At 41.8% G+C, this 16,066-nt stretch overlaps 1 protein-coding gene across 1 annotated transcript in view; it reads right to left on the reverse strand.

The window, feature by feature from the left end:
- Positions 1-8,240: 8,240 nt before the first annotated feature.
- Positions 8,241-16,066, reverse strand: part of LOC123034172 (TRAF interacting protein) — a 28,521-nt gene continuing 20,695 nt past the window's right edge. The window contains exons 10-16 of the mRNA XM_044451334.1: positions 15,506-15,595; positions 15,177-15,265; positions 14,567-14,722; positions 13,768-13,813; positions 12,984-13,106; positions 10,346-10,396; positions 8,241-9,319 (exon numbers count right to left, since the gene is read on the reverse strand). Of these exons, the coding sequence (XP_044307269.1) occupies positions 9,194-9,319; positions 10,346-10,396; positions 12,984-13,106; positions 13,768-13,813; positions 14,567-14,722; positions 15,177-15,265; positions 15,506-15,595 (681 nt within the window). The 3' untranslated portion in view covers positions 8,241-9,193. The remainder of the gene's footprint in view (positions 9,320-10,345; positions 10,397-12,983; positions 13,107-13,767; positions 13,814-14,566; positions 14,723-15,176; positions 15,266-15,505; positions 15,596-16,066) is intronic.

Here is a 16,066-nt window from a genome sequence, read left to right on the forward strand (position 1 = left end):
GTGGAGGTGTCAAAAGGGGTAAGGCCACAATATCACTATTTATGTAAAGGTTCTTATTGCTAGTACCTAAGCCTTACCTTTAGCCTTTTAAAACGGGGGGGGGTGTGAGGGGGGAAGCTGCACAAGAGATGAGCCCCACAAGGAGTACATGCCTGCAATTGCACCTTCCAGTTCATGTTCCCCAGCAAGCCATGTGCAGAGGCATGCTGCCGCCAATCCTAGCTTATCGCCATCAGACTAGAAGTCACTGATAGGCTTCTCCTCTATGAGTTTGTTCAGTCCCTTTTTAAAGCCATCTAAATTGGTGGCCATCACTACATCTTGTGGCAATGAATTCCATAGCTGAACTATGTGCTTTCTCAAAAAGGACTTCCTTTTATCGGTCCTGACTCTCCCACCAATCAACTTCATGTGATGACTCAGAGAGAAAAATGTGCCCCTTTCTCCACAACATGCATAATCTTACAGCTCTATTGTGTCTCGCCTCATGCGGGCCTTTTCTCTAACAATGACAGTCACAGTCATTGTAACCTTGCCTCACAAGGGAGTTGCTCCAGTTGCTTGATCATTTCAGCTGCCTTTTTTTACACTTTTTCCCCATTTCTGCAATATCCTTTTTTAAGTGCAGTGACCCAAATTGTACATAGTATTCCATGTGTGATCCCACCATAGATTTCTATAGGATTCTGGGCTATGATATTGGACGGATTGCAGAAATATCATTGGCAGTCTGATATTGGTAGTGTCATGTTTTTCATAAGTACTTCTTATAAACCTTAGACACTCTCTTAGATAGGCCACTGGATGGCGCCAGCACATCATTTAAAGAGCCATTTCTCATACATGCAGTATTCTCTGCTCCATAACTTACCCCTTGAAATCAAAGATTTCTCAAAAGGATGTTTGAAAGGTAGCTAGTTATTCCACAATTCAGTACATTAGGGACTGGTGTCCCTAATATCAGTGGGATGGTATATCTACTTCAGGTTTTAGTCTGAACAGTAAGCCCTTCATGACGCACCTAGTTTTATTGCTACATTCAAAAGTCAAACATAATTCTGTACACAGTGCATAGTTAACACAGAATTCACTGTCACAAGACGGAATTCGTGATGGGTGTTGGCTTAAAAAGGATTAGATAGATTCATGGCAGATAGGTCAATGACCTGGAGAGGCCACATAGCATAGCAGCTAGAGTGCTGGACTGGTATACAAAAGACTTGTGTCCTAGACCACACTTGACTTTGAAGCTCACTGGGTGACTTTGAGTTTGACTTTGAATCAGTCACTGATTCTCAGACTAACCTGCCTTACAGGGTTGTTGTGAGGGTAAAATGGAAAGGAGGAGAATTATTATGTAAGCTGCCTTAGGTTCCTTGCTGGGAAAAATGCAGGATATAAATATAATACATAAAAATCAATAGCTGTTCACCATAGCAATTATATGGAATGATCAGTTTGAGAGACACAACTCTGAATACCCACTGGACAGGAGGAACAGCCATCTGCTCATCCTTTGCAAGTGTTTTGGGTGCTGGATGCTGAACTACATGGACTTTTGGCCTTACCAAGGCTCTTGCTTGGCTACTGGTGTGGTGTGGTGATTGGGAATGTGGAACTGGGAGTCACGTGTTCTGGGTGCTAGTCTTCACTCATCCGTGGAGGCAGCTGGGTGACTTTGGGCTAGTCACAGACTCAGCCCAATTTACCTTAAAGGGTTGTTGTGAGGATTAAGAGGAGGAGAATTATGTAAGCCACCTTGAGTTCCTTAACTGGAAAAAAGGCAGGATATAAATATAATAATAAAAAAGGAACAGGTTGTAAAGGGGTTGGGAACCTATGTTTCTCCAAATGTTGGACTCCATCTCCCATCAGCACAATCAGTGATCAGGGATATTGGGAGTTTCAGTCCTTTATCTGGAAGCCAGCTTCCTCATGCATGTAGTAAAATTCGTATCAGTGGCAACTGATTTTCTTTTCAAAATTTCTAAGTCACCTTTAACTCAGATTCCAAGTCAGCTTAGGGACATAAGGTCTCTGTTGGGATGGCACCTACTCCTCTGTCAAAGGCTGCATTTCCTCATGTGTATTATCAGAAGCTACATCTTGCTTGTGGGCAGGGCCAAAGCCATCGGTGGACATGGCCAGGTCCAAATGTAGGTTGGTAGGATCCTGCTTTTCTCTGTCTGCCATCTCCTTTTCTGTCTTTTCCCCATTTTCCTTTCCATCAAGTAGGTGGTGGGGAATGTGGCAAATCACTCCTGTTAAAGACTTCCCTGACTATTTGCAGAAACTTAGGCTTAGAGCAACATAAAATTAGTTTAAGAGATGCAGGTTGTCTTCCCCTGAATTGAATAAGTACAGTTCAAGACAAACAAGAACAACCTTCATACAAACAATACCACTAAGGTAAGAAAACTGTAAAAGGACATAAAAGTGTAAAATGCCTAAGTAAATACAAAATATCTTAGCCCAGTGCCAAAAGGACTGTGATACTACCTAGAGAAAGATTGCCTGGCAAGTGACACATGCATTGGTAACTTCCCGATTAGACTTCTGTAACACGCTCTACATGGGGCTGCCCTTGAAGATGGTCCGGATACTTCAATTGGTGCAAAACAGAGCTGCCAGGTTGCTGATGGGGACTGGGCGTTTTTCTCATATAACCCCAGTCCTCTGTCAGCTTCACTGGCTTCCCATTGAAGTCCGGGCCCAGTTCAAGGTGTTGGTTATCACCTATAAAGCCCTCAACGGCTTGGGACCTGGATAGCTAAAGGAACGCTTGTGTCCATCTATGCCCTCCCGCCCCCTGAGATCGGCGGCAGAGGCCCTTCTCCGGGAACCCTCCGTGAAAGATATTAGGAGGGTGAGTACCCGAAGGAGGGCCTTCTCTGCGGTGGTGCCCCACCTATGGAATGCGCTCCCCAGAGAGGTCCGCTTGGCGCCGTCGTTGTTTTTCGGCGCCTGGCCAAGACCTTTTTATTTAAAAGTTATTTTAATTGTTAATTCTTGACTAATTATTGGGTTTTTATATTGTGCCAAGATGTCTCCGGATTTTTAAGGTTAATTGTGTGTATTTTTGTTTGTTTTGTAAGCCACCCCTAGGCTCTTTGCGAATGGGGCGGCATAGAAATGTTTTAAATAAATAAATAAATTACAAACATACATACTGGTGCCAGTCAAACATCACTGGAGAATGTTCCAAAGTCGGAGAACCACCACGAAAAAAGCCCTTTCCTTTGAACATACACAGCACACTTCTCCTAATGGAAGTACCTAGAAAGGGCTGATTGGAAGATCATGCAATGGCAGGCTGGTATGGGTGGAAGTGTTTGTGCAGGTACGTAAAGACTTGATAAAGAAATTTAGCTGGGTTAGTCAGGTGGATTCAGGAGAATTATTTAGAGTCATCTCCTGCTGGACATCTGACACTATTCAATTTAAGATGAGGATGAAAGCACCCCTCTGATAGAGATAACATCAAGTAGAAATTTAGATTTTGCCAGGGGATTGGGCTTGAAAATCTAGGAAGACATTTTATGCGTTATAGTTATAGCAAAAAATACTAAGATTGAGAGTCTGTTCCTAAGCACTGTTCTGTTCTTTAATGCAGCCTTTCCTTTTTTAGGCCCCCCGTTTCATTTTTCTCTCTATCTTTGGCTCACTGATTCTAGTCCCACTTTCCTTGCCCGTGCACTTCTGCTTTTCTCTTCCTAGACCTGCTCTGCCTAATAACTGTCATGTTTTCTTCAGGATAGACTTGGCTTTCCAGTCTTACATTTTGAATTTATTCATTTTTAATCCCTTGTAACGTTGATGTCTTTGGCATTAGTTTCTCTTACTCCAGAACTGGTATTTCGACCCAGCAGATAGAAAGTAACTTGGAAATGTTTGATTCAGCTGACCTGTTACTAGAGCTGGGAGTTGAACGCAAACTGATATTAGAGATAAAATATGGGAGGGACAGAAAGATTCGGACATGTTGTCCTGTGTTCCTTCCAAAGGGGTGAAGATAAAAAAGTAATAAAATATACAGGTAATAAGAGGCAGTGAACTTTGAACATCCAGCAAGTTGGTGTGGGACAGGAGAGATATGAAGGAATCTTCCTAAACCAGCTTCCTTAGAACCAGGTGTCCTCTCTAATGTGTTGAGCTATAGTTCCATTATCCTCAGCCAGTTGGCCCTCCTGGCTGGGCATCATGGGAACTGTGATTCAACATATCTGAAGGGCACCAGACTTTGGGGAAGGCTGCCATCAAAAACTCAACAATATATTATTTTTTCCCCTTTGAGCTTTCTGATGACATCTCTTAGGCAGGGCAGCAAAGAACTTTAAAACATGGGCAAGCGATGCCATTGCTTGTTCATAAGACATAAGGTACACAATGCAAAAATGCAGATGCATTCATTTTTGGAGACCTATTTTGGAGGTATACTTGACTGCAGTAGAGCAGTATGTTAGCCTGACTTTTTATATGCTTTATATTTATTCTTGCCAGCTAAAATTGTATGCATTCGAGGCAATTTATCCGGTTTTGGTAAAAGAATTGATCAGTTTAATCTCCTTAATCTCTAAGGCCTCAAAGACTCAATAGCAAACACTGCAGGCAAACGCTTTGGTAAATATTAATACATCCTTCCCCTGCTCCCCCTCCCCAACTATGGTTTTTCTTCACTTTGGGGAAAAAAATATTTGCAAAGTTTAAGTGTTGAGGCCAAATGGCAGTTGACAGTTCCCTCTTAGGAGAGATGAGTCAATACTGAAAAAACATGCAAGCCTTGGGAAAAAAGGGTAATGAAATTTTATTGGAAGTGAAAACTGGATCTGCCCTTGTCTCAGTAATTTCATTGCAATAGAAAATGCCTCTGGTCATTGATTTAAGAAATTGGAGCATATCCGGGATATCCCTTTTCACTTGTTATCATTTTATCTCAGTTCATTTTATGGTGCAGTGCCTCCTTGCTGCTCAACAGCTGGTGAAAAGAGGCAAGTGTGCAGAAGAGAAACAACAGTAAGGTTGATGTACATGATCAACAAGGTGGAGATAAGGCCTCTCCCAGAAGCAATCCTTTGCTAGCAGTCATGAACCATACGGAAGTAACCTGTAGTTTGAGCAAACAGGCTTGAACTGGCAGGTGTTACAATATGAAACTAACATAACCAGAACAAGGAAGAGTTTGAGAAGGCAGCTTTTGAAGTGAGGTTTCAAAATAGCAAACCTATGTATCACCACGCTAATTGGCTTTTATTCTTCAGAGAAGACATATTCCTGCCAAAACCCCGCCTGCTCTTTTGCAACCTATTTTCCTTGGAAAAGAGGCAGTTGTTTGACGACGTCTTTCATGGGGATTTTGAGAATTTTGGAGAAATTTCCCAGGTGCAGGGCTTAGTGGCTTCCCTTATCATAAGAAGGCTGAGGGATTCCATGTGCATTCTTTATTTTGCTATTTTCATCTTCTGTACTCACAGCATCTCTGGCTACTGAAGCTTTCTGGCACGTCCTCAAGATCTTCTGGCCCTGGGGCTTTCCAGTGCAGTTGCCAACTCAGCATCTACAAGCTGAACATTTTGCTCTGGGTGTGCAACCACCTCAGCTTTCACAGTCTTGGTTAAGTCTTCTAGTGGCGTTTCCAGAAAGCTTAAGCATCCAGGACAGGAAGGGATTAAAATGGTAAAAGAAATACAGCATCTTCTCCCCTGCATCTTAACACATTTCTGAAATGCTCACCCTTTACAAAAATTTTTGGGTGCTATTTCTTTTTGCCTGTTTCCTCAACCAGTGGTTGACAATTCAGCACAGTACTAATACTCTCTACTATTCTAAAGGCCAGGGACTCAGACTGATGTCTTCTGAAGGCAGAGGTACATACTTGCTGATCCACCCGGGGGGAATATGGAGTCCATTGAAATCTAGGACGTTATTCTCTGTACTGTACTGATTTTCAAGCCTTTATCTGCTGGAGATGTGAAATGTTGAGTAGCCAGCTTTGAAATCTTTGTCCTGAAAAACAGAACTACTTGTGTTATCCCAAGGAAGCCCACAAATCCAGTGTCACATCACTAACAGATATATTGAAGGCTCCAGGGAGCTGTATAAATCCCCAGGGATTAATTATCCTTACTGAATTAAGTGCAGAAAAAGCCATAGTCTACAGGCACAGATTCAGTGTCATGCTCCTTTTCAAAGCTAGTCTAGCAGGGAACCAGAAAACTAATGCAAATCAGGCTGTGCTTGAAGCAGGCTGTTCCCCTTCACCAACTTTACTTTGGAAAACACAAGGCTGACATGGGATGACCTTGACCAGGGAAATCAAATCCACTTGCATCTTAAGTCATTTAGTACCTTTTATCCTTGAATGTATTCATAATTCCTGACAGCAAAGGATGCTGAGGCTGCTTTTAACAATTGCACCACATGACGTCTCCTGCGTGGCAGTAGGAATGGCCAAGAACCTAGGCTCAGCCTTCCCAATCCAGACTGCAATGCTCATTGCTCCAGGCCAGCAATATTGGTTATAGTCCAATACATTTGGAGGGTACCAGATTATGCGAGGCTGACCTAGCTGAACCATCACATCTCTTCTCATACCAGAGTGTGGAACACAGAATAACCAATTCAAGTTGTGACAACCCAGATTCAGGCTTGGTATCAGGACGTTTCCTCATGGTCAGAGCAATGCAATAATGGAACCAGCTGCCTAGAGAGGTGGTGAGTTCTCCCACACTAAAGACATTCAAAGCAAAATTGGACAATCATTTGAGTGGGCTGGAATAAATTGTTGCCCTGCACTAGAAAATTGAATGCGATGGCCTTCTTGGCCCCTTCTAACTCTACTAATCTGTGTCATCAGATCAAGCTGAATGATGGGCGATTTGGATCAGATGAAAACATGTACTTCAGAGGCATATTTACATCTTTCTACCATGCATCGTTTTATACATCTGTCACATGCCACTCTTTACCCTTTTTCTAAGCCCAAGCATTGTATGTACCCTTTCTTCACAGGAGAGTTACTCCAGTATCTTGCTAATTTTATGTAGCTTCAATAGATATATAATATCCGTTTTGAAGTGTGGTGATCAGAACTGTAACATAGTTGTCCCCCATATTTGTATAAAAGCATTATGGTACTAGCAGTTTTCTTTTCCTTTCCTAATATCCTCAATATAAAATTTCCTTTTTCAAAGTCAACACAATGATATCTTAACAAGAACCAGGAAGAACTTAAGCGCATTTCAAGCCATCTCAGTTCAACCAAGTGCATTTCAAGCCACTCCAGTTCAACCATGAAGGTTACTGGATGGCCTTGCGCAGCCACTGTGTCCTAGTCTGACCTATTTTGCAGGAGTATTTTGATTGCTCTGACATTTTCTGAGGAAGGGCATATGATCAAGCAGACCCATTAAAATAAGTCCCACTGATTCCAAAAGGGCTGTTTTAAGGATGACTACCTGGACCCAGCCAAACACAGCCATTGACTTAGTCAACTGTTACAAGAATTGTTTTGTCACTGGAATGCATAGAAGATTGTCAACTGGAAGAAGTTTGTTCCATTTTGCTTCTGTACAACAAATTTGTTAACAGTTATGCTTAAGGAGGTTTACTAGTATATTCTTACAAACAATTAGCTGCTGTAGTCTTATATGTAAGATTGTCTCTCTGAAGGCCCTCATTGCAGGTTCCAGGAGGGAGTAATTACAAGGCTAGATGTAGAAAAATTACAACCCATTTTTTATGCTAACAGTACCCTCTTCTAGTCCATATTTTCTCTAAGCTATAGTTTTGGTCAGCCTTGTAAATAAGCCCACAAATGTCATGTGCCTGCACATTTTTTAGTAGGAGAGTGTGGAGGAGAAAGTGAAAAGTTCAGTTCTTCCTGCAGCATTTGGCTGTTGGACATAGAGATGGCTTCTTTCTTTTGGCAGATGGGCACCCTCTTCCGCCAGGCTGCTTATTCACCTGCTTGCAATTTCTTGTTGCCTACAGCAGGTGAGTACTTAAATACAAGGCTGGGCTTGGTACTTGTTGAGTGCCTTGGTATGGCTGGAGGCTAGATACAGCCAGTCTTCCTGAAACTTCAGTAATATTGGTCAGCGGGGCCTGTGAAGGGTGAAAGGGGAAAGAAATCTTTATCTGTGGAAAAGGCTTTTAGTCATTTTCTGATGTACAGCCAGTAATGTGTAGTTGTAGCTACAGCATGGTGTAATATAATAAACCAGGCACATGCAGCACTTATTCAGTATGAAGTTTATGTTTTCAATCAGAAGCTCCAAGAGGAAATTCTGTCCAGTCTTTCCCTTATTCTAGTAAGTTTGTGGCCTATTTAACTCTGGGTTCAGGTGGGAGATATTGAGCAAAAGCCTTTGGGCAAAATTCCCTAAGACTTGAAATACTAGGCTAACTAAGCCAAGAGACTCTTATGCTAGTCTCTTAATGCAAAGACAAAATAAGTTGATTTCTTACTAAGTTGGTTTCACCTAGAAAAACTCTGCATGTTATAGATATATTTAACTGGGAATATTATGCTCAAAAGTGGTTTGTGTCAAAGATACAGCAATAACTACTAAGAGCCTAATATTTCCAGTCTTGAAGAATAGCTGAAATGTTCCTATTTTCAAAGGAAATCCTAAGGCTTACTCTGGAAAATTCTATCCATATGCCTTCCCACACTCCCAAACAAGAAATAAATTATTCTGAGAGAAGCAGCTAACTCCCAGATATAGGAAGCAGATCATCTAGGACAAGACTCAAATGAAAAATACAGGCAAAAACATATTGATAGGTGCAGACAGAATTCTCTCCTTATATAAAACATAAAGACGTCAGTGGCACAGAAGCTAACAGCTGCATGTGCCCTTTAGGAAACAGATTATTTCCAAATGATCTATGATAGCATTACTTTGTCACTGCCAAAGTTTCAGGAGCTAGGCCCCCCATGATTTCCTATGAGTAGAATACAGAGCAGTAGCCTCCAAAGCAGCAACACTGGAAGGGATTTTGAAACCAGCCCTTTTCAGTCTTTCCCCTCATTAAAGGCTGGCAACAGAGCAAAGTCCATCCTGCATGTAGAATCTGCAGAAAAGAATAAAGAGCCAGATGAACACAAAGCTGTCCACCGTGCATTTGTTCTGGCTCCCTGGGGTAAGCACGTCATCTCCAATGATCTATGTCTAATTTAGGAGATCCATGGTTACTTAAGGAAATTGTCTAGTTTAGTCTGACTAATACTGGAAGCAGAAGACATTGCTGTTGTTTGCTTAGCAGTGGTTCTTTTCTTGTACTTCACAGGCAGGGGATGAATCTCTGCTGTGATACTCTGAAATGAGGAAAGTCAAGGAGAATGGTGGTCAAGTATCCAAAGCAGGGCAATATGTGGCCCTCTAGATGTTGTTCAAATGTGACTCCCATCAGCCAGTGTTGAGGGATCATGAGAGCTTCAGTGCAACAACATCTGGAGGGTTACAGGTTGTTGAATCCTGACTGAAACAAAAAGCTGATGGAAAAATGGAATCTGGTATTTCCTAGGATACTGCCCATAGTCAAACCATGATGTAAATATGAGGACTGACTGGACTATCTTTCCTCATCAGCACCAAATTCACTATGTTCGAAGATCACAGCTTACAGCTGTCTAACTTTAGCCAGTTGTATAATCAAGCATTCCTCATTACCACCATCCAACCAAAAGCTCTCAGAAGTGTTAATAAGCAGTTACCTCTCCTACCATCATTTCTGCAGACCTGAGGAACTACATTACAATTCCTCAATTTCACTGTCACATTATACTTTCCAACTTCTTAGAGCTTTAAAATAGTAATGGTCAACACAGTTCATACACGAAGACAGACATGGTGAAGGGGCAGGACATCAGCATGAATTTAGCTATGCTAGAATTACCACTGTTCTTGAAATACAAATGAACTTACAGCAATCTCTGAAGAATTTTGAAGCTGCTACAGAATTATTTCCAGTTACTTGCTTCAGAAGCCTATGCAGGTATTTCAGCATGCAAAAAACACAAATGAAAACAGTGCATTTCTAACTATTTCCACAGTAGAAGAAAACACAATAGATTTAGAAGGATGACTTGATTGAACCAGATTTCTTGGAGCTGAATCTTCTAGCAGCAGATGTTTTGCAGCAGGATTTCATACTAGAACAGTTACGAAGTGCTTTATTCTAAGGACTAATTTCCCCAAATACACCCAAATGAATGTTGGCACTATCATTTCTTCGTTCCCTTTAGTCTCATAGATCACTAATGATCCTAGATTCAACATCACTAAAAACTGAGAATGGAGAACTATTTAACTGCAGTGGAACAGTATTTGTAAAAGGATACAGGCTGAATGAACTTGGTTCTGCCTCCAAGGCCATCATATCCAGTTCTTATCTAGAAAAGAGAAAATTCAGAATTTATAAATATATATGCATTTTCCCTTCAAGGAGAAAGTTATGCTTATTAAACAATTGAATAAGAACTGCAGTGAGTGTGCAGTGATTCAGCTGTATCAAAATACAGTTGAGAAGGGAACCTTAAGCTTGGGGCCAAAAGAAGCCCACCTGGTCCCAACATGGGCCACCAGAGTTTCCCAGCTTACCATAGCTCTGTCCCCCGCCTCATCTCTTTGCCCCTAACAACTTGTTTGGCCACTTACTTTTCAGCTTCTGGGCAGTCCACCCCACCCCTTTTCTGGCCCAGTTCTAAAATGCTGAAATGCCTTTAAGACTTAGTTACTGATGGTAAGTTTTTAAAAGTAGAGTGAATAGATTCAAATCACGGTGTTTCAAATCAATCATTTAAAGCTGCAAGAAAAATGCTGATTTAAATTACTATGAAAATCTGATGGTACAAGTCTGACCATTAAGCCATGTTGACTGACAACCAGATAAGGGTATTATTTACACTGCTTCATTCCTACAAGCAAGCTTTGCATCTCTTTGTCTTATTGTATATGTCACATCCTTTTCTTTATTTATTTGTAGACAGAATATCTTTAACATCTGTTAATATAGGGTCTTTCTTATGACCAGTATGTGCAACAGTTTAAAGTTAACAACACGGTCTCTTCACTAGTAAGATCTACTGAATTCAACAAGACTTATTCTCAGGTAGGTAGGGAGGTCCGGATAGGATCATAGACTTTGTAGGAGAATGCAAAAATATGTATATTGGACAATTTTTTCCTTCTTTCTCTGCAGTGTTGCTCTGTTTCTGCTTTGTCATCTTGGTCTAGGCTTACTTTCACAAATAATGAAGTGGCAAACAAAAGCTAAATGCTCATAACTGATAAATCAAAGCAAGGCTTGATAGTTACTAGGCCAACATAACAGGTCAATATAAATTTTGAAAAATCTCATTTTTGAGATTTTGAAAGTAAATGTTTTTATCTACCCTGCTATATGGTCTTTCTGTACTTACTTGTGCTGCCTTGCTTGGTTCAGCTCTTACCCTGTAGCCCATGGGTCCTCAAACTGAGGCCATTTGGATCCGCCGTGCACGCCTGTGTCCATGGGCGCACCTGCCACCGCTCATCTTGCCCCATGCGCGGGGAGGCAGTGGTTTGCTTGCTTGGACAAAATGATCTCCAAGCAAGCAAGCCGCTGCCTTGTGCGCCCGCCTCATGGCACGTGTCCGCACCTCGCCTCACCTCGCCGTGTGCCCTGCCGCCCCCCTCAACTTGCTCGCTCACCCGCACGCACAGCCCCCGCCCCTGCACCGGCCCCACCCTTCCAGGCCGTGCCCAGCACCAGCAGCTTTCAACTGGCCCCCTGGTGGAAAAGTTTGAGGACCCCTGCTCTAGCCTTTATCTTTACACATGTGACTTTTGTAAGCAAAACTGAAAGTGCAGAACTTGAAACGATCAGATCTGTTAGGCTGAACAAAACTATTTTCATAAGATGAAAAATTCAAATGGATGCTCAAGCTTGATCAGTAGGTAATTTCTTGTTATAAGTGTAGGTTTATACTATTTTTATGCTAATATTGACAGCTATTTTAAAGTTATTGAGGGTTTTTTAAATTTAAAAAAATCTAATGTACATTTCAAAAAATCATTTTAAAATCATGTGTATTTACTCCCTGTTTTTAAGCTAAACAGGATAACATTTTTGGCCTTGCACACTAATGGAATATGAGCCGCAAGAGCTTCTTCCAAATGGAATTCATCTGAGCACTAATAAGATGCTTGAATCAATGAATCTGCAATCCTTGGGGTTCCACAGAGAATCAAGAAGATGAGATCAGAAAGCTCTGTGAAACCCCAAGGATTGCAGATATGCATTCCCAAATCTTTAAAAACCTTTCTCTCTCTTACGCACATGGAAATGTTGCCAATTGGGTCTGGGGTTACAGGGGGATACTGCCAGGCTTCTGCTCCGTGAAACAGCCTGAGAGCATCATGCGCAGGCTCCGTGAGAAGTGAATGACCAGAAGGCCAAAACAAGCTCGGATCCAGAGCCCCCAGTTTCTGCTTGCACATACACAGTTGCAGGTTTCTGCCAAGTCCCACCCTGCCTGACCTGCCCTTCATGTTGCACACACTTCCAGAGGTTGCCCTGATCCCCAAAGGGATTCAGAGGGAGAGGTCAGAAAGGCCCGGGCATTGCAATGGCAGGCAGGTTTTCAAGCCATGCAATCCCTTGCTGGCTCCAGCTACAATCAGAACCATGCACAGTTGGCCTCTGGAAACTCCTTGCCCTGTTTGTGATAAGAGAAAACTGAATTTTCCCAGGGGAAAGAGGAAGCCTCCAGCAGGTTCCCAGAGCAGAGCCCTCCCTTGGTCAGAGCTGCGATCTTTGGTCGGAGCTTTAAAAACCTAAGATGCAGGCCCTCCCTGTAACACAGCCCAGTAAGTCCTAAGTGTGCTTAGTTGCCATAGAGCACTGCAGAGAAAGAAACAGAAATAGTGGACTGGGAATGGAATATTGCCTAACACAATGACCAGAAGCAGTGTGGTTTAGATCCCACTTGTACTTACTATTCCTGTGTTCCTCTGTGGCATGAGCGTGCCATTTACAGGTGGCTTCTTGGACAGAACTGAGTTTCTGATGAAAGCAGGTAAAAGATCTTCTAGATTTTCATCATCTGCCTCACCTGGGTTCTGGACCATTTTTTTTTTTAATTAGGAAAGTTAGATCTAAAAGGTGCACATTTTCAAGCACAAGTAACACTAAAATTGTCTGCTAGCAGTGCCCCAGCCCAATTTTTCTGCAAAAGGCAAAGACAGATTTGCCAGTGCAACTTCTTTTAAATTCCTGGAGAAAACAGGAAGTCATTGCCTCCAGTACCAAATAGTACAGAAAGTTGCAAAGAATTCAGAACACATAGGCATTAGTGAGGAAGTTGGCTTGTACCACATAGCCTTCAGAACTTTAAGGATTTTCTAGGCAGACTATCCAAAATCTCTATTGCACTGACAATGTAGGGTTTAGTTCAGAATGTCTGCAGCAAAAATGTCAGTTTCAACTAAAGATAGTGCACTGAAAGGAAAATATCTCTCGGGTGGCACTGGCTAGTCACAAAGGACAAGCAAGCTGCCCAGAGACACTTGTGGGAAATGAAGATGACAGAAGCATGAGTCTTCCATTTTATTTGGAAGAAACCCAACTGTCTGTAAGAAATGTACCAATACTTTAAAATAAAAATAGGGAAAATGGTGTTTCATGGAAGGTGACTGGGAGCATACCAGTGCCCTTGGGCACTATGCTGCGTACCCCTGATACAGAGGTTGTAAATATTACTCAGATTATCAGTTACAATACCTCCATTGCTTCTTTCAGAACTCTTGATAAATTTGTCACAGGTGCCCTGAAAAACACACAACATCATTTTAGAAGATGGATGCACCACTTTATAAAAATCCATGTATGAGCTCACCATGGTCCTCTACTTCCATATTCTTTGTTCTGGCCATGAACAGAAAAGCTTCTGGTCTGCCCAACAAGCAAAGCAAGCAAGCTTTCATTTTTTTTGCCTCACTGCCACACTTGATCCATGAATACCTAGCATGACTTTATATGGGGTAGAAAAGACCCTCCTTCACTGCCTCTGGTATTTAGCTGAGACAGAGTTTACTACAAATAAACTAAATTAGCAAACCTCAGTTGTGTTATCAAATCCACAGGTCATTATTTGCTTGGCATGCAAATAATTCAGCATGATTTGTGATTCCTATTCCCTATCTATTCCTTTGTCCTTGCTACTGTATGCCAGTCAGTTTTAGATTGTGTGCTTGCAAGTCAGGAATTGCCTCTTTAAATCTCTGGAAGCCAGAAATGTGAAATGCTTCAGAAAAAAGGTTATTTCCAAGTATTATGATGGGTGATGAGATAGGCAACCCTGTTTGGAGATGAAATCTGGCTGCACCCACAACAAGCAGAGTATGTTTGTTGTGACATTCTTCTGCAGCAATTAAAAGCTTCTAAATGAGGCATTTTAGCCTAAAGCAATAAGTGTAGGATATAAAATAGTTGGATAATTGCTTCCAGCATATGTGAAGTGGGAATGCCAGGCCACCCAAGCCCATAAAAGGCCCATAAACATAAAAAGAACAAGACTCACAACTTTTTATCTAGTTTGAGTTTTTTGGCAGGAGCATGGGCTGTCTTGTACAGCTGATGTTTTGGTGTCTCCACATCAAAAGTAGCATTCAAGTCAATTTCATCACTATGAAGAGGCCGATGGAGCTTTGGGTTTAGCAGTTCTAGAGGAGCAGGGCTGCAAAGCCAAATTACACAAGTTTTAAACTGTCAGATAGTTAGGCAGGAAAATTCCAGTCCTTCCTATATTCTATATGGTGGAGATAGGCAGCATTTTTGGTCCTGAGGGTCGTATGTGACACTGGCTCAGTAGCTACATATACCAGGCACCTTCTTTTCAGGCCCTCCCTCAGCAATCCTGATGCAGATCTTTCTTTCCAGCAACACATGGGTGATTCATGTCAGGATAGCTGGGAAGGCAAAATCTGGAGGCACCAGGGCATCAGAGAACCTTTGGGGGCTGAAGTGCAAACCATTCAGGACTGGGCTAGATGAACAAGTAGGCTGACCTGGTGCAAAAAGCATTTTACATATTTGGAGACAGTTCACGAAGGTGCATTCAGCTTTCTTCATATACAATCTTTATGCAGTATTCGTTATATCAAATTCCAGTGAATGTTCCTCAAACCAACCTTTCAGATATGAGTCGGCTGAGTGCTTCACTCGTTACTGATGGCACTTTTAAAGTATCTTGCAAGATTTCTATCTTCCTTTTCAAACTCTTTGAACAGAAAAAGCAAAATTAACCAACTCCCCCATCACACCCAAGATTTCTACACCCCTCCCCTTCAGAGATGCAGATATGCTCACACTCAGGAAGACAGCTTATGCTCTGTATGACCCCTCCAACTGTGCAGTGGGATAAGTTAAGAAAGGAGTCTTGGTTGTAAGCTATGAAGGTAAGAGGGAGCTTTGGGGTCGCAAACATCGTAATGACTGCAGCTTAAAGGAAGGTTCTCACCATTATCTCTTTATCTGCATTTCTTAGATCTGTCTGGGTGCTTCTCAATTCCTCTACTGTTTTCTCCAACTCTAGAACAGTGTTCTGCAGCTATAAATATTACACATCAGAAATTCAGTACCCAATGGAGAACATTATTACACAAGGTTTTGAAGTACCCAACATTTACAATGCCTATGTCTAATTAAAACCTATTTTTGCATCACTTCAGGGTTTAAGAAATTAATACATTCTAATAGAAATCGGAAGCAGACATCTTAGGTTGGAATGGCTACTTTGTGAAGATCAAGCAATCCATTTTCTGTCAAGTCACCTGCAGAGGGAGCTCCAAGGTGGCTTTCTGCAGATGGAAACAGAGTTACTGAGAAGTGCCTCTGCAACACTCAAATACCCAGAATAACTCAGTGTGTTTGTAAGGATTTAGAAAACTATAAAAGATCAATCAACCTAATACATTTTTCAAAAAAGAACCCCTCACCCTTCCTTTCCTATACTAAGGTTTCCTGGATTCACAATATTATGTAGCACTTTTCAGACATTGAAACAGAAGAATGTTCTAGA

This window comes from Varanus komodoensis, unplaced genomic scaffold (genome assembly GCF_004798865.1).
Source record: "Varanus komodoensis strain SLA01 unplaced genomic scaffold, ASM479886v1 scaffold6_2, whole genome shotgun sequence".
Classification (NCBI taxonomy): domain Eukaryota; kingdom Metazoa; phylum Chordata; class Lepidosauria; order Squamata; family Varanidae; genus Varanus; species Varanus komodoensis.